Source organism: Ambystoma mexicanum, chromosome 4q (genome assembly GCF_040938575.1).
Source record: "Ambystoma mexicanum isolate Mex_15411 chromosome 4q, UKY_AmexF1_1, whole genome shotgun sequence".
In the NCBI taxonomy this organism is placed as follows: Eukaryota; Metazoa; Chordata; class Amphibia; order Caudata; family Ambystomatidae; genus Ambystoma; species Ambystoma mexicanum.
The window spans coordinates 866061666-866087605 of NC_090928.1; the positions used below are offsets into that span (position 1 = coordinate 866061666).

At 42.6% G+C, this 25940-nt stretch overlaps 1 protein-coding gene across 1 annotated transcript in view; it reads right to left on the reverse strand.

Annotated features, from left to right (window-relative positions):
- The window catches only part of CRIPT (CXXC repeat containing interactor of PDZ3 domain), a 165054-nt gene that overhangs the window by 74113 nt on the left and 65001 nt on the right, over window positions 1–25940 (reverse strand). The window contains exon 3 of the mRNA XM_069608442.1: window positions 10770–10824. Coding sequence (XP_069464543.1) covers window positions 10770–10824 — 55 coding nt within the window. The remainder of the gene's footprint in view (window positions 1–10769; window positions 10825–25940) is intronic.

The following is a 25940-nucleotide window of genomic DNA, read 5'->3' on the forward strand; positions in this document are numbered from 1 at the left end:
TCAGTACATTTGATCGAACGTCAGGCTATTGGCAAATAGCTCTGACAGAGCATGCCAAGGAGAAAACTGCATTTGCAACGCCACCAGGCCTCTACCTGTTTAAGGTAATGTCTTTTGGGTTAAAGAATGCACCTGCAACATTCCAAAGGATGGTTAATCAAGTTCTGAATGGGATGGAGAACTTCTGCATGGCATACTTTTAGATGACACTGCAGTGTTCAGCCCTATTTGGAAAGAACATGTTGACCATTTAGGATATGTTTTGCAGGCTCTTGGGCAGGCCCATGTGACCATAAAGGCAAGTAAATGTCAAATGGGTCAGAGAAAAGTGGTATACCTTGAACATGAGGTAGGAGGTGAAATAAGGCCATTGCCTAGCAAAGTACAAGCTGTACAAGAATCGGCCACCCCTACTACTCAAACCCATGTGTTAAGTCTCACTGGTTATTATAGGAACTTTCTAGAGAACTATGGGTCCATAGCTTCTCCCTTTAATGTGATCTCCTCACCCAAATTCCCCAAGAAGGTCGGGCGGAATGAGGAGTGCACTAAGGCATTTGAAGGACTTAAGAAAGCCCTTTGTCAAGATCCAGTCTTAAGAGCTCCCGACTACAGCCAACCCTTCATTGTGCAGACAGACGCTTCCAATACAGGTAGAGGTGCAGTTCTGAATCAGCTGGATGAGAAAGGTAGGGAACACCCACTCTGCTTCATCAGCAGGAAGCTGAAGGAACCTGAGACAAGGTGGGCAACCATAGAACGAGAGTGTTTTGCCATTGTGTGGTCTCTGAAGAAGTTTATACCATACTTGTATGGATCTACTTATGTGATTCAGACAGATCACCAACCCTTGAGATGGTTAATGCAGATGAAAGGGGAACATTCTAAATTGTTAAGATGGTCAATCAGCCTACAGGGGTTTGATTTTACCATTGAACACAGCTCAGGGTGTAATCACCAAAATGCTGATGGTCTCTCCAGAATGTATGACCGACTGGAGTAAGGAGATTCATCCAGGGGTGGATTAAATCCTCCTCGCCCCTAGTCGGGGGTGAGGGGGGGACGAGTGTTAGGGAGAATTCTCATAAAGGTGCTAATTCCCTTCACCTTAGAGGCGCCCAGCAATTTTGCTGGATTTTGAGGACTTGATGTTTTTACCTGGAGAGAGTGTGAGCCTTTTTTTCCCCACTCTCTCATGTAGTTTGATGTGTTTTACTCTTGTGTTCTTTGATTATGGAGTTTTAGATAACTCTATAGGAATCATATTTTCATGTGTGTTACGCAGCACCCTCAGTGCAGTAACACAGGAAAGCCTTTTTAGGCTACCCCAAGGTTTGAATAGCTTTTCTGGGATAAACTACTGTTTCCCGGAGAATGTAAAGTTAAATTGACTTTATTAGTCTTTTTAAATTACTAGACCCAGCACACAGTATCTCACAATAGAGTGCTGAAGGGGTTACCCAGTATCCCCTGTGTCTAGAAACTCATGTAGCAGTCAAATGCTACCCTTTCCTACCAAAATGGCTGGTGGCAGTGGTTTTACAACGAACTACCATGATTTTTCCCGACCGTGAACACCGGTAGCGTTCATTCGTGGGAGCCATGTTTTTCAAGATGGCGCCTAAGCCCCCTTTGTTTAAACAGGTCCCGGTCTTTTTTGCCATTTCATTTTGGAAAGGTCTCTGCGCACCAAACTAGGTTTGGTCCCTTTGTTTCTATGCCTTTGGCGGGTATCAGGACTGAAGACCGCCTCTGGTGCCCGAGTGTCTGGGGTGGGCAGGAAGTGAGGGAGGTGCCCAAAACTCTGTGTGCTTAGTCTCCTAGGAGACCCAAATGCACTCTTGTGTGATTGGCTGGCTGACCCTGCTGGGTGAGTGGCAGCTAGGCTGGAATGAATGGGACAGAACTGTTTAAAAGGCGAGTCTCTTAGCTTGGAAGGCAGAGTCGACCACTAAAACGAAAGAACCGAAGACCAGCTGGAAGAGGACAGCTGTTGCAACTACTGGACTGTTGGTTTACCTGGTCAAGCCCTGCTGCAGGTCCGAATCGCCAAGTTCACCTCGACAGAGAAGCCCCTTCAATGACGACTTCTTCCTTTGAGTTGGTAGGACCAATCAACTCATAAGCCACCTCGATACTATTCTCGAAGCTGGTTAGGATTAACCAGGGGGAAGGACACCAGCTTGTGGGCTTGAAGTCACAGCAACCGAAGATTTGCCAGCTTTGTGACCCATCCCCGTGCAGTGCACAAGTCCCCCGACATCCTCACTCTTGTCCCCACGATTGAGGCTCAGGAACAGCGAGATCTGCAGGAACTGCCAGAAACAGAAGTCTTCAGCTGCATCTTTTTCTTCAATAGAAGGTACTGTGAAAACCCGACCGAGAGAACTTACCTCTCACTGCGAAAGTTTGTGGAACTTTGGCAACTTGCATTCCTAGTCAGCTTGTGACCAGACATATGAACATTTCTCCCGTTAACTACTTCTAAGAACTGTGGCAAAGACTTTTCCATTTTAAATACCAGAACCATTTTTACTTATACAAGACACTAGCCCATTGACTTTGGCCTAACTATTGCATTGAATCAACTACTCTGGTGAACTACTATTTGCACTGTTTTAGAGTAACTGTAATATTTGTTTTGTTAACTTATGCCTTTTTGCTCCTACTTCAAGGGAGCACAACTGCCTAGTAATCAGTATTGTAGTATACCTTTTATGTGATATTGGTTGCCTCATTTAGTGAATGCTCTATAAAATGATTGTGTAATAACTTAATACGTGTTTTTACCAAGAAACCTTGAGTATAAGTGTCTATCTGAATACTTGTCATTGTAGTCCTCAAGCTCACATTCCCTCTTGATATAAGCATGCTGCTCAGCTCGCTACCAAAATCTGTGTGGTACAGACTTATACCAAAGGTTGGTTTTGCTTACACCTGTAGTCTTAGTTGTGTGTAGTGGTCCCAGATGGTACTGCATACAAACTCTGCCTAACAGATGGCTCAACCCTATCCCCACTCCCTTTTTGGGGCATGGGTAGAGCGGCTTAGACAAATGCGTATGGTCGCCAATGCATACCACACACAAGTCAGGATGGCTGGTGACAGACTGTCAGCCTCGTGTAAACTTAGAGTGCCCAGCTGCCATGGATGGATGGATACACATTCAATTAAAAAGGAACCATAACAATAAAACTACTGCCTTCTCCCTGAAAACCCTAGCCCACATAAACGCGGAACTTGTAATCTATGAAGCATTCATGAGGTTTTAGCAGCCTCAGAGGACAGCAGGTCTCAGACAGCTAAGAGATATAAAGGCAAGACCAAACCACACACTGAACAAAAGGATAGGCTTCTGGCCACTAGAGATCATGTTAGCCAAACCATAGAGGTGATTAAGGAGACTGTAGTTGAGCTGAAGGGGGATCCCAGAAGAGGGCACATAATATTGGAACAGAGGGTCTCAAAGAGGCAGAGGAAAGATTGCTGCTGTAGGAAAAAAAGGGAATCTGCCCTGGCTGCTCCATTAGATGCAGCTAATATCAAGTTGTCAAACTAAGGAAAATGTTGATAGGTGCAACAATATTCTGCTGAAAGGAGGATCTGCATACACTTCTAGTAAGTTCAGTTACACGCAAGATCCTTTATTCCGGTTACTCAAGTCCATAAGAGGAGCCAACTGGCTCCCATCACCCAGACTACATATCTCCAACTCACCAGGCTGGAACGCTAGCACTCAAGCATTCTCTCACCTCAAATGTCAACATTCTCACGTTCCAACATTCTCTCAGACCTCATGCATTACACATGCATAACACATGCATATAACACACACACACACACACACACACACCTACACACACACCTACACACACACACACATCCAAGCCTCACATTGACAGCACCATGAAACAGAGATGAGGCAACACCAATGCCACTGCAACAACTAAGAACAAGTGGAAGCCATATGTTCTCAACCGCATACACCAGACTGAAAACAGCTGCCGAACAACTAAGACTCCTCTCACATACACAAGTAAAACTAGATACACCACCTACTCACCACTGTAGGAGTAGGGGCTCTGAATTTCAATGGTTAGGTTCATCATTTTAGCATGCACATGTTAACTTGGGTTTGATCTCAATAGGGGAGCAGGGGGGGTGAAACCCATTTCTGGACTCAAGAGTGTGAGTCTCAGACATAATTAATTAAATAGATGCCAATGCACAGAGTGCATGATTGAAATTGCACATTGCTTCAGGATATTTCAATGGACTGAGCTGCACTGAACAAAATACTAATGCAAATTAACATACTAACAAACCCCAGTTAACATGTAACTGAATCCCTTAATAACATTTAGTGCAAATGAGTCAATGATGAAATAAGCTGAATGCAGAATGGGAAAATGAATGATACTCTGGAAATGGGGAAATTAAACATGCTGTCCATTTGTGCTGGGTGATAAACTAATAAAATGTGAAAATCCATTCTACTGAAAACAGGGGATTGTATTAGAGCAGGAAGCTCAAGGAGAGATGTATTTTTTGCTCTCCAGCAATGAAGTCACGTGCCATTTTCAGTGGAATGATCTGCTCAAGGGGAGGCATTTCCCTTGAGTGACAAGGGGATTCGATAAAAGGGTTTGGAGAGGGAGTAGTTACATTCATCTTTGGGCACTGGGAGACGAAGTAAGAGAGGGTTGGCTAAAGACAGAATTCAGTGCTGGCAGGCTGTCTGATGTTGAAGCCGTCCTTATTTGGGTGACCCTGGGCAAGGCAAGCAGAAAGGTTGGGGAAGATCTTCATGCCAAACTGAATCAGAAATATCGCTAAGTAAATATTAGGGTAAGTGAGGGGCTGCTGTTTTGAATGAGGTCAGGAAGTCGAGATTAAGTAGTTCACTTCATATTAAGTGCTGTCTATTTTTAACGTGCATGCGTTTATGTTTTGAAAAGTCTTGCTGTGTTTCTTTTTAAAGTGCATTTCTCTTGCCAAGTTCCATATTGCCAAGGACAGTTGGCAAGGCTTGGCACAGATAAAACACTGAAAGTTATTGAAATGTATTCGCACTGTGAAATACAATGTGGGCATAACTGTTATTCTGTGTAACTTGCATATTTCTATTTTACGATAAAAAAACAGAATTCAAAGTAACTTTTAGTCTAATTACATTTATTCTGCATGTAGTCCCTTTTATTTGGCAAGCATAAAAAGACAGAAGTGTGGTAAGAGATATCTCAAAATAAAATAGCTGCCTTGATTGTTTAGCTAGAGAGATTGAATGAATGTGCAGTATTGCATGCTGTATAATTGTTGAAACTCAGCCAAAAGGGGGTAGTGTGGCATTGTACATAAGGTACCACAAAAGGAAATGAACCATTCATCCAGAATGTATCAAGTCCAGTATTTTGCTGGTTGTTAGTGACCCTGGTAAAAACAATTATTAGGCAATATTCAGAAATTTGTCTCACCACTATAAAAATACCCCAACAGGTTGCCACAATATATTAACAAGAATTATAAAATACCACCATAAAAAAATACCACAAAGTAAAAGATATAACCCCAAAATATATCCAACATATTTGGTACGTTGGGCATTGGGACAATTTAAAACAGTTACTGGGCATGGCCTTGCATTCTAAAGCAGAAACATATTGTGCACTTACAAATTGAATTAGTGCTGTGAGGTAGTGCAGTACTGTGTGCTCAATTGACTCGCACAATAGTGTCACCATATCCCAAATCCAGGCTGAGTTTTCTGAATTTGCAAACTATCTTGAGGCAAAGCTTTAAGCCCATGCAGTTTGGTCCTCCGAAAATGCGACAATACGGAAAGACAGAATTACCACAGAGGTAGAATGGGAGACATTTGAAAGCATTTTTGATGAAGGAAGCATTATGCAGGTGTTTATGTCATGAATCAAAAAATAGGGCTCCTGGTGTGGAACCTATTCTACCCAGGAGGGTTAACTAGGAAAACAAAAGATACAAATGAATAGGTCCAAGGATGCTAGGCTCAGAACAACACCTCCACATGTATTATCAAACTCTGCATTGCTAAGGAAGGAATCACTCTTCAATAGTATGTTGTAGAGATAAATCTCATTTTTTTATATTAGAGTTGTGTGCAAAAAGACATAAATCCAACATTTAGAGAAATTAAGACATCAAAATGGTTTGCTAAAACAGAACAATCAGACAAAAAAACAGAAAGATATTTACAACACACAGTGCCAAAAAAACATTTTTTGGGACAATCTCCAAATTGTGTGTGTGCAACAAACCCGACTTCTATTAGGATTTGCCAAGAAATTCACATATTACAGTGTACATATTCAAGTCAACATTTGTGGAAAACACATAGAACAATGGTGGGTACACAAAATTATTTTTCTTGCGTAAACAGCATTAATGTGCTGTAGTTTTGGGGGGAGTAGTGCGTCTACACCAGGTGTTTCAGCAGTTTCTAGGTGGGCTAGGTGTGCCTCATCTTTAACACGGCCTTCATCAGGACGGAGTTCTGTGTAGATTGACGTCTGTGCTGCAGGGGAAGGAGACTACCGTCAGGGGGGTGTCTGAGCCAAAATTATTTAGTTTGAGTGAATCACGTGTGGTGGATGTAAAATCAAAAAGCACATAGCTTACCTATGGGTTAATAGATTTCACAGGCGCTAAATTTGAGATCTGCTAGCCGCATGGGCTGGTCTCTGTATGATCCTGTTGCAAATTACAGAGAACGAGAGAAGCAAAGGGAGGTTGAAGCTAAACATGTCCCCGTTTAAAAAGGCATGAAAAAAAGTTCAGGGAAAAAAGTCTTACCTCTCGCTGGAGGTCGAAAAATGCTGATTCAGGGTGGTATCAGTGGGAAACAGACACGGCTTGCACAGCTAAAAAATATATATGGCTCAAGATGAGTGTGGTTACCTAGTAACAACTGTCTCATATCTATAGCAGTAAGTGCAGGGTTTATTTTAAAGTACCTGTGAGGGTTGCAGCATGGGCAGCCTGTCTGCAAAAAAGTACGAGCTGGAGCTCCTCAGGCTGCTGAGTCACAGATGAGACTGCAGGGGCCTGACTGCAAAGCGTTGGTAACGCTGTTGCTAGGTCCCTGTAAGTATTTATATGTCGGCCATCTTGGAATGGCCCTAGGATCGAGTGGGAAACAAAATGATGGATTCTGCTCCATCCGGGGGGCACAACAAAAGCTCAATCAATTTTGGGTGTGATTAGTGTTAACGCGTGTCTAACCCAACGACTTGCAGAGAGAGGCTATCCAAAAAAGGCCATCAATCAAGCCAAAAAGAGAGCGAAACATACACCTAGAGAAATCTGTTTGGAAAACAAACCGAAAAAAGATTTGGGAAGACTGGTATGTGTCACCACTTTTGGACCCTTGAGCCTATTGATCCAGAAAACCATCAAGAAGAACTGGCATTTGGTGAAACACCCCGGCACTCTGCACAATGTGCCATGTTTTGCTTTCAAGAAAAACAGAAATCTAAGAGACGCTCTAGTACACACCTTCATAGAGCCACCCCCACAAACACAGAGCACACTATGGGATTTACCTCCGATAGTTGGACATCACAAATGTAGTCAATGTGTGGCATACCCTTTGACCCTACAAAACAAATCTTTCGAACATGCACAAGTTAAATGGATAATGAAAGATTTTACAAACTGTAACACGAAGGGTGTCATATATGTAATACAATGCCCTTGCAAACTCCTCTACATAGGAAAAACCACACGTGCCATCAAAATGCGCATCTCTGAACATCGTTCCTGTATCAGGAACAAGGTAGCAGACAAGCCCCTAGTAGAGCATTTTATCAGTAAGAACCATAGTGATACTGATATAAGATGGTTTGTCCTCCAAAAAGTGAAACCAGCAAAGCGTGGGGGGGATCTGAACAAAACGCTGACCCAATTAGAACAACGGTGGGTCCACAGACTTAACTCCGTTCAGGCTGGTCTAAATGTGTCAGTTGAATGGAAGTCTTTCCTGTAATGACATGTGCCCAATGACTGAGTACGAGCTATGAACTTCTTAACACTATGATCATTTTTCATTTCATGAAATGCAGAAGTCAGTACACATTATGGCACTGTGTGTTTTTTTGGTCAATGTATGAAATCACCTACATGAAAAACTATACTTTCTTTGTTAATTCCAAATGTTTTCTGTCATTATGAAACTATGTATTAAGTTTCCAGGCGACACGCCCTAATTCTCACCCTCTCGGGCTGTCAGTAATACAATACAAACTGTCCACTTACTTAATTATGGTTCTTCTCTGCTGAGATTCCTGAGACACATACACATTTTGTGATCCATGCCACAACATATTGAAATGAAGTATTTCCGGTAATCACAACCTCATGGGGCCATTAGCTATGTTGTTTCAGAGTATAAAAAACCAATGCCACTCGGCAATGCTTACGGTTTCCATGACAACCGTTTGTCAACAATATTGTCTAAATTAAATTAAGTTTTTAGACATGCGTTGACACTAATCACACCCAAAATTGATTGAGCTTTTTTTGTGCCCCCCGGATGGAGCAGAATCCATCATTTTGTTTCCCACTCGATCCTAGGGCCATTCCAAGATGGCCGACACATAAATACCTACAGGGACCTAGCAACAGCATTACCAACGCATTGCAGTCAGGCCCCTGCAGTCTCATCTGTGACTCAGCAGCCCGAGGAGTTCCAGCTCGTACTTTTTTGCAGACAGGCTGCCCATGCTGCAACCCTCACAGGTACTTTAAAATAAACCCTGCACTTACTGCTATATATATATATGAGACAGTTGGTTACTAGGTAACCACACTCACCTTGAGCCATATATATTTTTTAGCTGTGCAAGCCGTGTCTGTTTCCCACTGATACCACCCTGGATCAGCATTTTTCGACCTCCAGCGAGAGGTAAGACTTTTTTCCCTGAACTTTTTTTCATGCCTTTTTAAACAGGGACATGTTTAGCTTCAACCTCCCTTTGCTTCTCTCGTTCTCTGTTATTTGCAACAGGATCATACAGACACCAGACCATGCGGCTAGCCGATCTCAAATTTAGCGCCTGTGAAATCTATTAACCCATAGGTAAGCTATGTGCTTTTTGATTTTACATCAACCACACGTGATTCACTCAAACTAAATAATTTTGGCTCAGACACCCCCCTGACGGTAGTCTCCTTCCCCTGCAGCACAGACGTCAATATACACAGAACTCCGTCCTGATGAAGGCCGTGTTAAAGATGAGGCACAACTAGCCCACCTAGAAACGGCTGAAACACCTGGTGTAGACGCACTACTCCCCCCAAAACTAGAGCACATTAATGCTGTTTACGCAAGAAAAATAATTTTGTGTACCCACCATTGTGCTATGTGTTTTCCACAAATGTTGACTTGAATATGTACACTGTAATATGTGAATTTCTTGGCAAATCCTAATAGGAGTCGGGTTTGTTGCACACACACAATTTGGAGATTGTCCCAAAAAATGTTTTTTTGGCACTGTGTGTTGTAAATATCTTTCTGTTTTTTTGTCTGATTGTTCTGTTTTAGCAAACCATTTTGATGTCTTAATTTCTCTAAATGTTGGATTTATGTCTTTTTGCACACAACTCTAATATAAAAAAATGAGATTTATCTCTACAACATACTATTGAAGAGTGATTCCTTCCTTAGCAATGCAGAGTTTGATAATACATGTGGAGGTGTTGTTCTGAGCCTAGCATCCTTGGACCTCTTCATTTGTATCTTTTGTTTTCCTGGTGTTTATGTCATGCAAGCTAAGTAGTCACTAAATGATGGCCTATCCTCTCAGCCACTATTAAAGCATATTCCCTCAACTATTCTGCAACCTCCTGCCTCTACTTGCAGAAGACAGATTCTGAAAACAAAAACATGTATGCCCAATTTATACTATTCAGTCTGAATCACCCAAAACACCATGCCTAAATCTTAGACAAAGTTCGGGAAAAATAGTTTCAGGTGAAATAGATAGTATTTGGATGATTAGGAGTACCCTCAAATAGGTTTACCCAGGCTTAGTGATGTAAATGATAGTAGCATTATGGGGAGCAGGGACTGTCGTAGTAAAAATGATATCCTAGATCAGGGCTCTATAACCTGTGTGTGGCTCGCCAGATGTTTTGGACTGACTCACATGCTCTCCTCGTTATGGACTATGCTGGCTAGGGATGATGGGAGTCGCAATCCAAATAATCAGGAGTGAAAAGTTGCAGACCCTGTTCTGGATTCACAGAGCGATCTACTGCTTACAGCATTAGTCGTTGGGCTAATTTCCTTGTGCCGGCCACCCCATGTGGAAAAGCAGGCACAAAGGAATATACAATACTGCCAATGGTCTTTTCAGAACCACAGCACCATTATCCTGCCCAAAAACTATCTACCATGAGGGTTTCTAGTCCATTTTTTATTTACACCTCAAAAATGGAGATGCAAATCTGCATTTACACTGCCAACCCCTTTAATGTGCGTCACTGCAAAGGAGCTCACTGACTCCCAGTGGGTATTGAAAGTGGTTACCAGTCCTCCACACATGTGGGTTCAGTTAGTTAATAAAATGTCTTGTTGCCACGTTTATGTCAGATCCTTTTCACCAGCAAAGCAGTTTGCTACCCTCACACGTTAGGAAGTTAACAAAACAGAAGCTCAAGTCATACAGTATGAAACAGTCACAGGTGTCTAGCAATAAATAACGTGTACAGTTCATGCAGTAACTTCTAATACAGACCTGGCCTTCTTGGACGTTAGTGCTTTGTTTTCATTCAGTTTCCGTCCTCCACTTTCTAAAATGAATATGAAATTTTTCGTTACATGAAAAGAAACGAACAAAATTGCATATGCTTAGCGAATCCTCTTAACATAGTAACTCGTGTAGAATTGCATCTTTTCTAGAAGTCTGCTTTCCTAGAACAGCAATACCAGAGAAATACGGGTATCCTAACCCAAACCCAAGATTAATTTCCCATATTAAAAAAGGTATTCTCTCTCAAATAAAATAATCACCTGATGCTGTGCCTTTTGTAGCGGTTATGTGATTATTGCATTTCTAAAGTAACATTTGTACTAGGTAACATAGGTGAATGGTGCCAGGCTGAATTGTATTGTCTTTGTTCCTTGCACCTCAGTGAAATAGCAAGGGCTGGAGATGACAGAATAAACAGATTAAAATGTTGGTAGATCTAGAACTGTACCTCTTCACCGAAAATTGCCTGTGCCATCCAATGCAAAGTGCCACCCACCTCATTAATGGATTGCCATCCGTAGTGTAGTGTGTGCATAACTAGTGTCAAGAATTAAACGTTAGGCATTCCTGGATTCCTTATTTGCTAAAACTATCTTTTTGAACTGGTGCAGTTAAAGGTTTAAGATTTTTTTAGACTAAATGTAGCTTGTCCAGGTGCAAAATCATTAAGAGGTGTACATGAATGGTAATTAGTGCACCGTCCTTTACCATTTGAAAAACTCATATCCAAATACTACAGATATACGACCCATCAACACTAGTCTGGTGTGCTGAATGCAGCAAGGACTTTTTAATGACACTACTACCACTTAAACGACCGGTATTCTTCAAAGGTTTACCATTGATATTTGTTTAGCACTCCGCTGTCAGCAGTATTTAGTACCGTCTATTGACCACGTCATTAAGGGGAAGTAAGAAACTAAAGGTCATGGGAACGTTTACATGGATTATCCTTGCACTGACCTATGTGTAGGCTGCGGAACTGCAAAGATACATGAGTAGCATTGTCTCACTTCACCAGCTCGAAGTGAAAGCGAGAATAATAATTGCAAATGTAAACGTCAATAAAATGAAATGATATATAAAACATTTGTTTTGTTGTGCAAAGGGACTTTGTGCAAAGGTAAGCTATGTTTGTGTACAATACATTCATACGTTCAATACCAGACCTTGGTATTCTTCTTTAAAAAAAAAAAAGGACACAACCACACTGGTGCAGATGATGAGGCACAGCTTTGAATTCAGGCACAGAAATGCACCCTTCTCAGTTCAGAAAAAAGTAAAATAAGTGGATATTAAAGGTCGGCTCTTACCGATGACTGGTTTTGTTATTAATGGGGATCAAATTATTGGTACGAATTACACTTTTGGATCCACCAAAAAAAGGCTATAGTGTTCTGCAGTGCCCCAAGGCGGGCCCTCACTTCTTTGTCAGTGGCTTTTGTTTTTGGTGGTTGAATTATTCACAATATCGGAAGAAAAAAACAGTCAGCCTGGTTTACTGAAAGCGGTATCTCGGATGCAGAAAAACAGGTTACAAATATATGGGAGCAAGATTAAAATACTCTCACCCAAAAACAATACACCAAATCCACTTTCTCACTGGCAGCCTTACAGGCCGTACCAATTGGTCAGTAGTAAAAAATGTGAGAGTTCAAATAGACACATATTCATCTTGAATTCCCTACCTCAAAACTGTATTTCAACCTGCTTTTCTTCAATTGTGGGTTAGGAGAAGGATTATTTTTCGGAAAATACTTATTCAATGCTTTACTTACGCCCCACTTGATTATTCCATTTCAATCTATACAAGTATCCCAAAGGTCCTTTGAAACAGAAATTGCATTCAGTTCAGATGGATTATACAAATACCGGCCCGCTACATCAAAGTCAGAACCCGTGCCCAAGCAGACAACCCCAACCTTACTGTAACAAACAACAATACATGGGTATGACAATCCTACCATTGGATGCCTGAAATGCTTTGTGTTGCCAGGTACAAGAAGACATCTTCACAAGTAGACATTCAAACACTTACTTTGTTTGGCTGCCATTTCCCCAGGGGCCCAGTAAGTGGCAGTAGAGTACTGATTTACTAATTAAGAAGGCCAGTAACTCACTGGCCATGGGCCCCAATAGATCATCCAGCTGGACCATGCAGGATGTATTATTTGCATGAAGGATTTATTATATAAGCGTGCGTTCTCCCTTCTGAACTCCCGAAGGGCGTCCAGCCAGAGGTGTCCGAGTTAAGGGCAGAACAGTGAAGTGTGAGGAGCAGCCATTGACCAGCCTCTTTTCCCTCTTGGCAGATGAGCCTTTGCTCTCCCCCCCCCCATTGCACCTGTGAGTACTCCAAGATTCCCAATTACCGAATTGTCTCTGCACACTGTGCTACTCATCTATAATGCATTCACTCCTGCTCCTCCAACTAAGCTCTCCCTACGCTTTCTACAATCACGCTACAACTTCCTCCTTTCCTATCCAGAATATAAAACTCACAACTAAAACTGCCACTACTCCATCTCTCCTCCACCTCCTTCCAACAAACAAAGCTGAAGAGCTAACCAGAACTCCTCAAACACCTATCCACCTCGCCTCTCTTCCTCGGAGACTGAACCAATCTACTTTTCCTTACCTCATCAACTGAACATTGCTCTCTGAAATGCTCAGTCTGTATGCAACACAACTACCTTCACCACTGACTACTTTCGATCCAGCTCTCGTCCCCTAGACCTTGATGCCATCACTGAAACCTGGATTTCTCCATCTGACACTGCCACTCAAGCAGCCCTACACAACTCCAAACTATCCTTCATTCACTCACCTCAAATGACTGGCAGAGATGGAGGAGTCGGACACCTACTATCTTCTCGTCTCAATGTCTCACAACTCTCCAATGCTACATTCTCTCCTACCGCTTTTGAATTCACCAGCTCTACTATTGCTCCACCTCACTCGGTTCACATCATCTGCATCCATCACCGTCCTGGTCCCACTGGACCATTATTTGCAACTCCTTGATTCTCTTTCCCCTAAACATCACCTCATTCTGTTAGGTGACTTTAACGTTCCCTCTCCAACCACTTCTCAGAAATCTGAACTTCAGTCTATTCTTAGTGACCACACTCTCCACTCTATTTATAACCTAACTAGCACACAGGGGGTAACTCTTTGGATCTCTTATTCATCTCCACCTCTCTCAGCCACTAATAGTACTGTCACAACGTCCATATCTGATCACTCATTGTTTCCACCACCATTTCCTTTCCACCCTCTGACCTTTCCTCACCACTTGCTTGCCTATTACCAAAAGGAAATGTAAACCTTCTCCATTCGCCCTGTTCTCTCCGACCTACGGTTCTTACTCTCCTCTCACTTCCCTCTGCTTACTTTAAACCCTAGGTTTCAGCATCCTTAACCATGGATCACCCCATTCATACATTCTCTGCACAGACATGCATCGTATTCTGCGCAAATGGTGGCGTACCTACTCGCATGAGGACCTGCAACTGTTCCTCAGTGTCCTGAACTCTCACAAGTCCACTCCTTATAGAGCGAAAGAGCTAAAAAGGAATTCTAGCTAGCCCTCATTGACTCTCATGCCAACCATCCTCGCTGGTTAAAGGGCACCCTAAACGTACTCCTTCTAAATCTGTGGCCATCGACTCGACTCTCACAGCTAATGACCGAGCTTAATACTTTGCTGTAAACATTTCAACAATTAGAGACCGTCTCCTGACCTTCCTCACACTCCCTCTTTCTACATTCTACACTCCGCCTACGCTATCATCCTCTGCTTCTATCTCCCACTTTCGTCACATTAATACTGACAAAGAGCTCTCTCTACTGATGAAGGCTAACCCCTCTTGTAACACATCAGACCCCTCTTACTCGTCAAGCCAAATTGCCCCTTTAGTGGCCTCTCACCTGCCTGAACTCGGTCCTTTGACTCTACTTGCTTTCGCTTGATTTTTCTAAACAGCCACAGTCATCCCTCTCTTAAAAAAAGAAAGCAGCTGACCCAAACCTACCAGCTAATTTTCGCCTGGTGCCTCTCCTTCCACACTAAAGTGCTCAAAAGGGTTGTGTTCAATCGTCTTACCAATTTCTTCGACATTCACAACCTTTCAGACCCCCTACAAGCAAGTTTCCGCTTCTGTCGCTCCACGGAAACTGCTCTCATGAATGTCTCCAACTTAATTCCCTCTGTTAAGCACTCCAACCCATCCTCGATCCTAATTCTCCTTGACCCATATGCTCCCTTTGTCACCGTCAATCACTCTGATCTCCTTAATACTCTCTTTGTACTTTGGATTCGCGATCAAGCCCTTGTCTGGATTGAATCCTACCTTGCACCTCACCAATTTTCTGTCTCCTAGAGCAATAACACCAACTCACTCCTCAAACTGTTGGTGTTCCACAAGAGTCTTTACACTCTACACCTCTGCTCTTAGGGCACTAATCTCCTCCTGTTGGTTCTCGTACCAACTCTTCACGGATGACACTCCAATCTTATTCTATTTTCCGGAACTCTCCTCTGATCTCTGTATCAAAATGTCCAATTGCCTCTCTGCCATTAGATATTGGATGGTTTTACACTCTCTGATGTTAAACTCTACCAAAACAGGGGATGATCTTCCATGCCAAAAGCTCTCATCTCTTCCTCTGCTTATGCAGTTCCAACGCAACACTCCCCTATCTTCAACTAGAAACCTCAGCGTCATCTATGACCCTTTTCACATCTTCTCTACTTTCATCTCCAAAAATGGAACAGCAGCTCGCCTCAACCACCTAAATATTAGGAAAAACAGGCTCCTCCTTCCTTTCAACACCGCGAAGCATCTCTTAACAACTCTTGTCTTCTCTAAACTGCACTACTGTGCCAGCATCCTCTTTGGTCTCCCCAACTATGCTTTCTAACTCTCGACATGATCATTAGCTTCAGGACTCTCTTTGCACTCACTCACTTCACACCTACTTCCTGGTACCATTACCGGGCTGGATGACTGACGATGCAAAAAACGGCCAGATTTAAATGTCCCGGTTTCCAAATCTAGCCACGGTAAAGCACCACTCTATCCAACTCTACAAGCCTTCTCGTAATCTCTGCTTGCCCCCAAGACTATCCTTATTTCTCCTCACCCTCCATGTGCTTCCTCTCGCTTGTTTGCCCCCTCTCTCTTCTTGCTCCACTTGCGTGGAATTCTCTTATCCCAGACATCCGAGAAACAGTTCACAGGGATTTATTCAAAACCAAACTAAAAGCCTACCTCCTCGCCTCTGAGTTACCCTCAACCTACCTCTCATCTGCCATCTAGCTAACATTTTTCCTTCGCTTCTAACCTGCCTATCCCCCCCACCTTCTCTGCCTTAATTCTAGCACTTCACCCATCATGGTCACATCCAGAGCACAGCTGGCCGTACCGCCTACCTGCACTTCGAAATGTCCAACGCTGATTGTCCTGAATCTATATATGTCCACTTACGTATTGTCCCTGGTGATTATTCCATTTACTCCCCTCCACAACTTGCTCAGAATGTCCCTCTAACTCACCACATTGTAAGAAGCGCACTGCTACCTGTCAAATCTGATTTCTTATCTATTGCACATTCATTTGTGATCAAAAGAGCCTTCTTTCTCCTGTAAATAAATGTGTTTTGAGGATCTCCCCCAGTCTTGGAAGCTCTCATATATTGTTCCCATCTATTAAAAGGGGTATTGGCTAGATCCGATGAACTATTGGATGATCTCCTTGTTAGATGTTGATAGCAAGATGTTCTCGGCATTGATCCTAAAAGAATTAGAAACTTAGGCCATCAGTCGGGCTGTTTAAGCAGATTTCAATCTGGCTTTCGGAGATGGATTGGCATCACATTAAATGTAACAATTATGAGCATACTACCGGCTATGTGTAATAAACCCAAAATCACCAAACCTTTTTCTAGGCTTCATTGACTTCTACAATGTCTTTGATTTTGTAAACTGTGGTGTAAACTCTCTAACTGGGGACTTCCCCAGGGGTTGCTCAGTATTTTGGTTTACCTACATACCAATACATGCATTTGTGTAAAACAAGACCTAGAAGGGAACCTATCAAATAAGACCTCCATGACTAGAGGTCTCAGTCGGGGTGCGTATTCACCCAGTCTGTTTAATATTTATATTTCGGATGTGGGAGAAGTCATTGAAGAGTATTTCTTGGGGTCTCCTCGTCTAGGAGAGGTCAAACCCAAATGGCTAGCCCATGATATTCTTCTAATGGATTACACACAGATCGGCCTCCAGAGTATGTTAAGGGAACTGAGGGGTTATGCAAATGAAAATGATCTTATAATAAACCAGGAAAAAACGAAGATCATGCGATATTCCAAAATTGGGGAAAATTGGTTTTACCGGGACTTTGGAGAATCCGGTCATCAAAACCATGGTTCGCTTTATGCCGTTGCCAACATGACCCATTCCTATCTCTAGGTGCTTATCCAAATCTGTTTTTTTCTTTGTAATCTGGGACTTGTAGTCCGAGTTATATAATGGCAAAAGTGGAACTACAAGTCTCAGAATGCAAAGAAAACAAATAGGACTGGATAAGCACTTACAGATTGGAATGTGTCATATTGGCAACTATGCGTTATGTATCTAGACATACAAAACTGAAGCAAGGAGAACAAGGTGGCAGTTGAAGGTCGAGTGTTTTATTTGGAGAAAAGGAAAATAACTATGATACCTGGGATCAAATATTATAAATTGATCCTGAAAGTAATTTATGGTTTAGAAACAATGCTATAATTAAATTCGGACTTCATTAATTATTTCAAGGCAAAATTGTAGCGCAAGGTGCTACGTTTACCAAACTGTGATCCATTTGGTGGTGATTAGGTTAGAGCTAGGCCTCTTGTCAATGCAGTGTAGACTGGAGCGTAAGGCATTATTGTTATGCATTATTGAGGAAGGATAGCTCAGGGGCAACACGTTTGTCCTGGAAGCAAGACAAAGCAGTGCAATGCAGGTTTGAATCCTGATCTCGTGCTCAGAAACCACTTGTTATTAAGCGCATTAAAAAAAGAACAATTAGAATGATAATTATTATTGAGTAAAATTGCATCACCACCTCCCGAATCCCTTTTCTCCAATATAAAGGAACACCTATTGGATAAAAAGTGTGACTACCAGTCAGGTTGGATTTCTATGTGTAATGAGTTACTGGATACACTAAGTTGTACTTGGGCTCCCCTCATTGAATCACCAAATTTAAAAAAGCAAAGGTTGTGGGACCTGGAATGGATCCGAACACGTTCCAAAGTAACAAGGTACAAATTACATCATGATCTGGTCAGTGAACACAAAAAGCAAGGCGTTTTGCATGACAAATTTCTATGTAAGGTTCCGAAACACAATTGAAAGAGCTCTGTTCATGCGAGTCTGATTCAATCTTAATGCGTGAAATCTTGAATATTCAGAATAGTTCAGTCTACGTGAGCCCTTTTTGTCTATTTTGTAAAGAGGAGACAACTAGGGAAACCCTGAAACATCTGGTAACGATTAACCCGACATTTTAGTTTCTATTCGTACCCACTTTTTGGGGCTAGTACTATACCACTACTTATCAATTAATTTGTATCATTTTTGATATTGTTGCTTCTCAGAGAAATCAGTTTCACTACTATTAGGGTGCTAGGGTTCTGAGATACTTTAAGTTCTTGGAGTGGTAAGGAGTTGAAGGTCTGTTTTGCATAACCTTTGATTAATTCTATCCCTAGTATTGTCTATTTTAAGATGAGTGTGATCAATTTTAACTATGTATGATGAAGTTAATCTCGTACTGTTTTAGCTGTAAAAAGATAGATCTACATGTTCTGTAATATGCAATATTTGTAAAAGGTTAATTTTAAGCCAATACACAAAAAAAGTATTCTTTCTTTCTAGAATGTACCTACAACACATTAAATACCATCTTTCTGAATATTGTAAACTTCTTCAGTGGTAACCAGTGATTACATTACTGGAAGAAATAGAGACAAATAAAGGGGTAAAAATAACAAAATACAATAATTATCGAAAATAATATAGCATTGCAGTGTTAGGTGAGGGAAAAAAACAAATAGACTTCAGTTAAAAAAAGTATAAAGGGGTGGACGAAAAAGAGGAAAGACAGGTATAAGTGGAACTGGGGTTGGGGCGTGTCAAACCGTAAAGGGTATTAGCAAGACAAAAGTAGGCAGAAAATATAGTAAAAGCGAAGACACATTTGAAAAGCAAGAAACTAGGATTGCAATTCTTAAAAAGGTCCACAAGATGGAAGTCACAGACAATAGAAACGGTAGGAAACAGTAGATGTATACATCTGCATGTAGATAATATGGGCAACATGTATTTAGAGGTTTTGTCAGCAATGAAATCACATATAACCTAACTCAGTGCCATATGCACACATTTTAATTTATTTCAAACAAATCCCTCCCTCCCGCACGATTCCTCCCCACTTCCTCCCAAGGCAGATGGTACAACAGTAGAACAGTAGGCGCTCCTAGACACCGGAGAGCTATGTGGAAACCGTTTAGGTGGGGGGCCCTCACTTCCAACCTCTTCAACCACGGTTCAAGAATGTCTTGCGGGGTAGTGGGGCCCAAGTGTTCTTAGCTCCTTTGTGCGTCTCGGCTGTCAGCTTCGGCAGTTATTGTTTCAGGGGTGAGCTTAGAAAGGGAGCACACTCCACCTCTCAGGATGGATGCACATCATGGAGAGCACCCATGATATTCTCCATTTCCTAGATCTCCTTGGACTTGAGGGTCCACATTAGATTGTTGCTACAGCATTTTCAACCTATTACTATGCACACCCTTGCCGCCAATAACAGATATTGTGGCATGCAAGGAAGAAGATTCCATTCATCCTCCCTTTCATCCACACCAAACAGCACTGACAATGGGTCCCCTGTCCTCTCAATCCCATCCAATTCCCTTATCCATGCCTTTACTTCAGAAGGCCTGTACCCTCGAACAGAACCACCACATGTGCCAATAGTTTGCTCTCTGGACACGTTGCCATTGAGGCTACTATGACTGCCTTAAATCACTCTTCAGGGAAGATTGGTGGCTATCTCCCTCTGTGATGGTACTGGGAGTCTCTTGATGACCATGGGTATCTACTTTATCAGGGAAATGTAATCCTCTAAGGTGGTTGCCAGATTGCACTTAGTCCTGCCATTTTGATATTTGTGCAGGTGTAAGGTCATCATGGCACATGTGCCTGGGAATCAAAAATGGAAAATGAAGGAGTGTGCACGGGTACTCTCCATATTCTGGAAAGGGGAAATTGTATAGCAACAACAACTTCTTCACTTTTTTGCACTGTCCTTCCAAAGAATGGTGGAAATTCAGAAGTCTATTTAAACCCATACATACATCAGTAAGCAAAATATATTCACACTGTGCTCTGTGTTACATCTGCTCCTTTGTCTGCTTTGAATTTGGGATTCTTTTAAAAGCTACTTTTGGGTTTCGTAACCCAAGATATTGAAATAGAATTATGTATTTGTTACAATGCACAAGTACCACCTGTGAAGGCATCATGAAGCAAGAGACAGACAACAGATTCAAAGTTTAAACAAAAGTCATTTATTATCTTAAAATGTCAGGATGGTTGAAGGCCTAACTGCCCTATGCTACGGTGGGATTTCCCTACCTAGGGAAACTAAGGATGGTCCAAGTCAGTAAGTTCAACTTAAAAGTCCTTTTGTGTCCAAAACCTATGCTTGCACTCACACCTAAAACTAAACAATGTGTAGATTCTAGCAGTACAAAAATCAAAATAAAGTTCTGAGCTTCTTCCCGGCTTACTTTCCAGCTTCCCTTCCCCAAGTTCACGACAGTTCCAGAAAGTATCAGGATTACCTTTCCCACAAAGACAACACTATTCAACAGGAATCAGAGTTCCCTTCTCTCCAAGAAGACAACACAATTCCAAGAAGGTATCTCATGGTTCCTTTCCCAAAGAAAACTGTTCATAATGGGTTCTCAGGGTTCCTTTCCCCAAGACGAGAAGACAGTTCCAAAAAGCGGGCCTCGAGGTTCCCTTCTTCAAGGCAGCAACAAAGTTGGTGAGGTCTCAAGTTTCCCTTCCCCAAGACATCAGCTTGCCGACTTGTAATTAGTCTTGGTCTCTCAATATTAAAGAAACAGTTCCAGGTTAACTTTACACTCCTTTGGATTTCTTGACAGTTCATACAGATTGCTTTCTTCTGCTTCATTTTAGCAATCTCCTTCATACACTGGGGTTTGCTCTTTGTATGTTTCTTTGGCTTTCACAGATAGGGTATCCCCGGTCTAGGCGCAGTTGTCGGACCAGACGGTCCACCCATTACAGGTCACGCAACTGGTAGTCCTAGGCTTGCTTGCCCACACAGGTTCTTCTGTAACTGCACCGATGTTCTGGTTCACACTCACTTGGCTTTGCCACAAAGTGTGTTCCTCTTTGCCAGTCTTTTGACTTTGCCACAATTAGTTCTTTCATACAGTTCAAAAAGGCAATTCATGTAACAATGTAAATATACTTTAAAAGTACTTTTCAAAATCAAAACAAGTTATTGGATAATCTTTGGATATGCTTCTTACACAATTCCTACACCCTGAGGTGACTTCAATCACAAGGACAGTAATGGCATTTAAATATCACAATGGTTATTCTTTGCAGATTCTGAGGTTGCAGAAAGGAAAGGTTAGGGAAGGAAAAGTTAAACAGTTTCTCAGTATATGTGAGGACACTTAAATCTTCCAGATGAAATGTAGATAAAACTTTCCCAGCAGTAACAGTATACACTAAGCTACCACCTAGGAGGGACAAACAGTATCAAAATCAATGGACTAGAAGAGTCTTCCGGGAGCCAGGACAGACAATGTCAATTGGGACACAATCTATGGATCTGATGCACTTCTTAAATCAAAGTCTTGCACGAAGTTAGAGAGTTTGTAGAAAAATCATGTGTAGGGTGACAAGCCGTTAAGCCTGTGGAAAGAGAGTTGGAATTAACTCTAAAAAGGTAAGCCACTGCAATTCCCAACTGAGAAAAGCACAGCTAAAAGGCAATAAGGTAAGTACCCCAAGCCTAAATAGTGCCTCTGGTTTGAAGAAGAGTGGTCCAGCTGGATTATGTCTTGCTACAGCGGTGCAGACCCTTGTTCCTGAGCCTCAGTCTTGGGGACAAGAGGGAGGACGTCTGGAGGGATCCTGCGGTGGTACTTGTGAGGTTGCTGGCAGCTACTGGCTCTTTTCTGTTCAGCTGCACTTTGTGGTTTCAGCGCTTAGCAACCAGCACAGTCGCGGATCTCGGATACCAGTTGGGCTTTCTTCAATCCTTGGGTTCTGCACTCTGGTGAGGGGATTCGGGATCTGGTCATCCTGCTTCTTGAGGAGACTCCTGGAGCTGCTACCTGGATTTGTTACTGCTTCAGACATTTCACTCGACTACAGATACTCCACCCCTGGCATTGGGCTTCTGAAGCAATGGAGAGGCACAGCAAGTCGGGGGTGATGGTCCAGTAGAGTTCATACCTTGGGGTTAGTTGGGCCCACTAACCCAAGGGGAGAAGTTGTTTCGTCCAGAGCTTCTCTGTTGGGGTGAAAAGGGAGTTCAGCACAGCAGCAGGGCTTCACCGGGCAATTCAAAGGTGCAGGAGGATGCAGCAAGCTTTGTTCACAGTTTCTTCGTCGGGTTTTCTCCCAGTCGTCGACTCTGCCTCTTGTCCCAAAACCTTCGCCTTTTAAGCAGGTTTCTCCAATTCACGCACAGCCTAGGCTGTCAATCATACAGCTGGGTGGCTGTTCTGAAATGACAGCCAGGCAGCCAATCAGGACTAGTTGCAATCAGGCATTCCTAGTGACAAAGGACAGGGGAGTTTTGGGACCCTCCTTCACATCCTGTCCTTCCAGACACACGACAAAGGACTCAAACCTGTCTCAATGCACAGAGTAAAACCCAAGAAAGACCTCACAAACAGAAAAGGGCAAATAAGAAGACAGGGGCCATTTTGACAAAATGGTCACCCATGGGTGCTGTACTGCAGCTGAGTTTTCAGCCTGCGGTAGAAAAGCACAATGGTAGGACAAATTAAACCACTTCCCACCAGCCATTTAAAGTCGTGAGGATAACATATCCCCCCCCCCCCAACACTCCACATAAGATGGGGTGTGCTGGACCTACAAAGAGAAAAGGTAAGTAAAGTCAATTTAATTTTACTATTCTTGGGAACTGTAGTTCACACAAGAACAGGTACTTAAACCTTGAAAGAAATCTAAAAGGCTTTGTCTGCGACACTGCACTGAAGGTGCTGTGTGTCACCATACAAAAACTAAATGCCTATAGAGTTTGTCAGACTCCAAAAACAGGGAAAATACACAATCGAAATCAGGTCAAAACACATCAGAGTGAAAAAAAGGTCTCACTCACTCGAAGGTTCAAATTAACAAGTCCTAAATCCAGCAAAAGAGCTGGGAGTTTCTAAGGTTGAAGGGAATAAGCACAGAAATGAGAATTCTCCTGAACAGTTAAAAAAAATACCTTGAATAAAAAGTCTTTGGTAAAATCACAGTAAACCGAAAAACGACATTGTCCTTTTCATTTTGTTTGATTAAAAAAAAAAAAAAACAGAAGACCGCGAATCCTTTGCGACTGTAAACCATACAGAAATAGAGAAAACCATAAAGCATTTTGTAATGCAGTTCCCAGGCCAAATCCACTAAAAGGGTGATTTTGGAAAGTCAAGAGAGACTCCAGCAACATCTACATCATCCCACTGGGGAAATGCAGAGTTTTTGAAAACCACCATAACGGAACTACAAACCTTATTAAGAGCTGTGAAAGACATTGGGGAACCAAGACATTGGGGAACCAGCTATGAGAAGGGAGTCACTCTCATAGCCCCACAAGAACTTTATGTGATTACTGATTTTCTGTTTGGTTACGGAGACACCAGAACCTTTATGGAACCTTTGTTTTGAACAACTCGAGAGGCATTTGGACGCGCTGCATCCAGGAGAAGAAAGTCATTCTTCTGGATTACTAACAGTAGCTGGACTTTATAATATTTTGTTGTAGCAACAAGAATAGAGTAGGAGCTTTTGTGACTGGGACAGGCTTCCTGACGAGCACTTGAGTTTCTTTAGTTTATTTAGGGAAATCCCCTTAGTGTTACCGATAGATAGGTTTGATTTTTCATTTAATAAAAGTCTACAGCATTCACTAGGGCACCGCTTAGTCAGTCTCTTCATTCCTTGTCAGTAAATTAGACAAAGTGGAAGGTTCCAAGACTGGCACTTTTGATCATAGGGCCATTCATGTGTCTTGTGGGAACTGGCTTTCACGGGAACCCTCCAAGCGATCATGACGGTAGAGAGCGATCCACTCAACATTTCTAACAACTCCAGTCCCAGCATTCTGGCAAAATAATTCCCTGCGGATGACAGGGAGGAGGGGAGAAGGCCGGGAGCACAAGCCCAGTGATGGCTGGACCATCAGGCCACTCTGGTTCTAGTTGGATGTCCCACCAAGGTTCCCCAGGTAGGGCTGACTGACTCCCAGAATCATCTTACGGACCTACTCTATCCTGCAGGTGCTCTGGTTTCAGCGGTCCTTACTCTATCCCACCCAAGGTGTCACATCTGGTCATGATTCCGTCACTACATTTCACTTGGGCTGGATCCCATGTGGGCCATCTCCTTTAGCATGCAATGGGGCCGATGACAGCCACTGGCTTGGGAGGACTGATCCACTCCCACACTATTGAAGTAAAAAAGCTAAAATGATGCATGGCAGAGCCATTATAAAAAGGTCCCATGCCTGATCCTGCACCTTCCACTTGCTGGTCACCATCACTGTGCTTAATGGGCATTACTCTTTGATGTAAGCCGTGCTTCTGTAACACATGATGTAGCAGACACATCAATCATTGTGAAAGGAGTGTGGGGGGGAGACATTCTATATCCACCTGCCGTCTCCATTACTCGTTATTGATTGGGTTCTAGTACTGTATTTGCGACTTGGGCCTTTCTAAGTCATGGGCTGGGTTTTACTTCTACTCCAACAACATAAACTGGGTCACAATATCTGCATCCAAAGTTGATTGTGATTGTGAGGTGATTTCCCAGTCGCCCCTGCTTTTGGGCTCCCTCACATTGCAGACTAGTATTGACAGTCCTACTTTGATACAAAGTAATAACCTTTGATCACTGTGCAAGAATGCAAACAGTGATGTGCTACAAGACACTGGGACAGCAGAATTTGGCAATACACGTTTTAGGAGATATGCTATTAGTCCGTACTTCTGTCCATTGATGGTGAGGATTAGGTGGTGGTGGTTTGACTGTGTTTCTAGCTTCATTAGGATATTGTATTTTTATACTCTGCACTTTTGTTCTAATACTCCATAACCAGATCACTATTTTGCAGCTAAACACATGTTAAGATATTTCCGGCTTACATGTTGACATACAAGTCTCTAGAGTTCTGATACAAGATGAGGTTTGGCTCTGTCTCTGATCATTTGGGGAACCGTTTGGAGCTTGCCCTCCAAGCTCTGCCCTTTTGTCACCTGTGGGCTTTACCACATGCCCATGGTGGAGAGATGGTATTTTCCACTCGGCTTGTCAGTTCTTCAGGGGATTAGCATTTCGGAGGCAATGGCCTAATGAAAATGTATGGTTTCGCCTGGACCCCTGCAGTTCTTGATGGTCTGGGGAGTAGGAAACCACCACGCCTTATAGTTGTTGCCTATCCCCTGCATTGGGCTGTAGGCTAGGAGACCTTGCACTTGCTTGTGTTCCCATTCCCTGAGGATAGCCTGGCCTTAGTGCTTGTGATGGCCATCCTTGTGGGAAGGGAAAAAGGCCAGGGCTATGCTGGAGTGGTGCTGTATGGTGTTCTGGTTTATTTTGGTCCATTGTGCTCAGATCTCAGTTTCTTCTCAATAGGTACCTAGGCTTTAGGGATGTCACGGTATTGATTGTTTGACAGTATGTTAATCTGCATGCAAAATGACGGTATACCGTGGTTATCGCGATATAGCACACAGACGTGTTTAACCATTATCTTAAATATTTTGCCAGGGAAAGTCACACATTTTCACTAAGACACAAAACACAAAACTGAGACTCCACCAAGA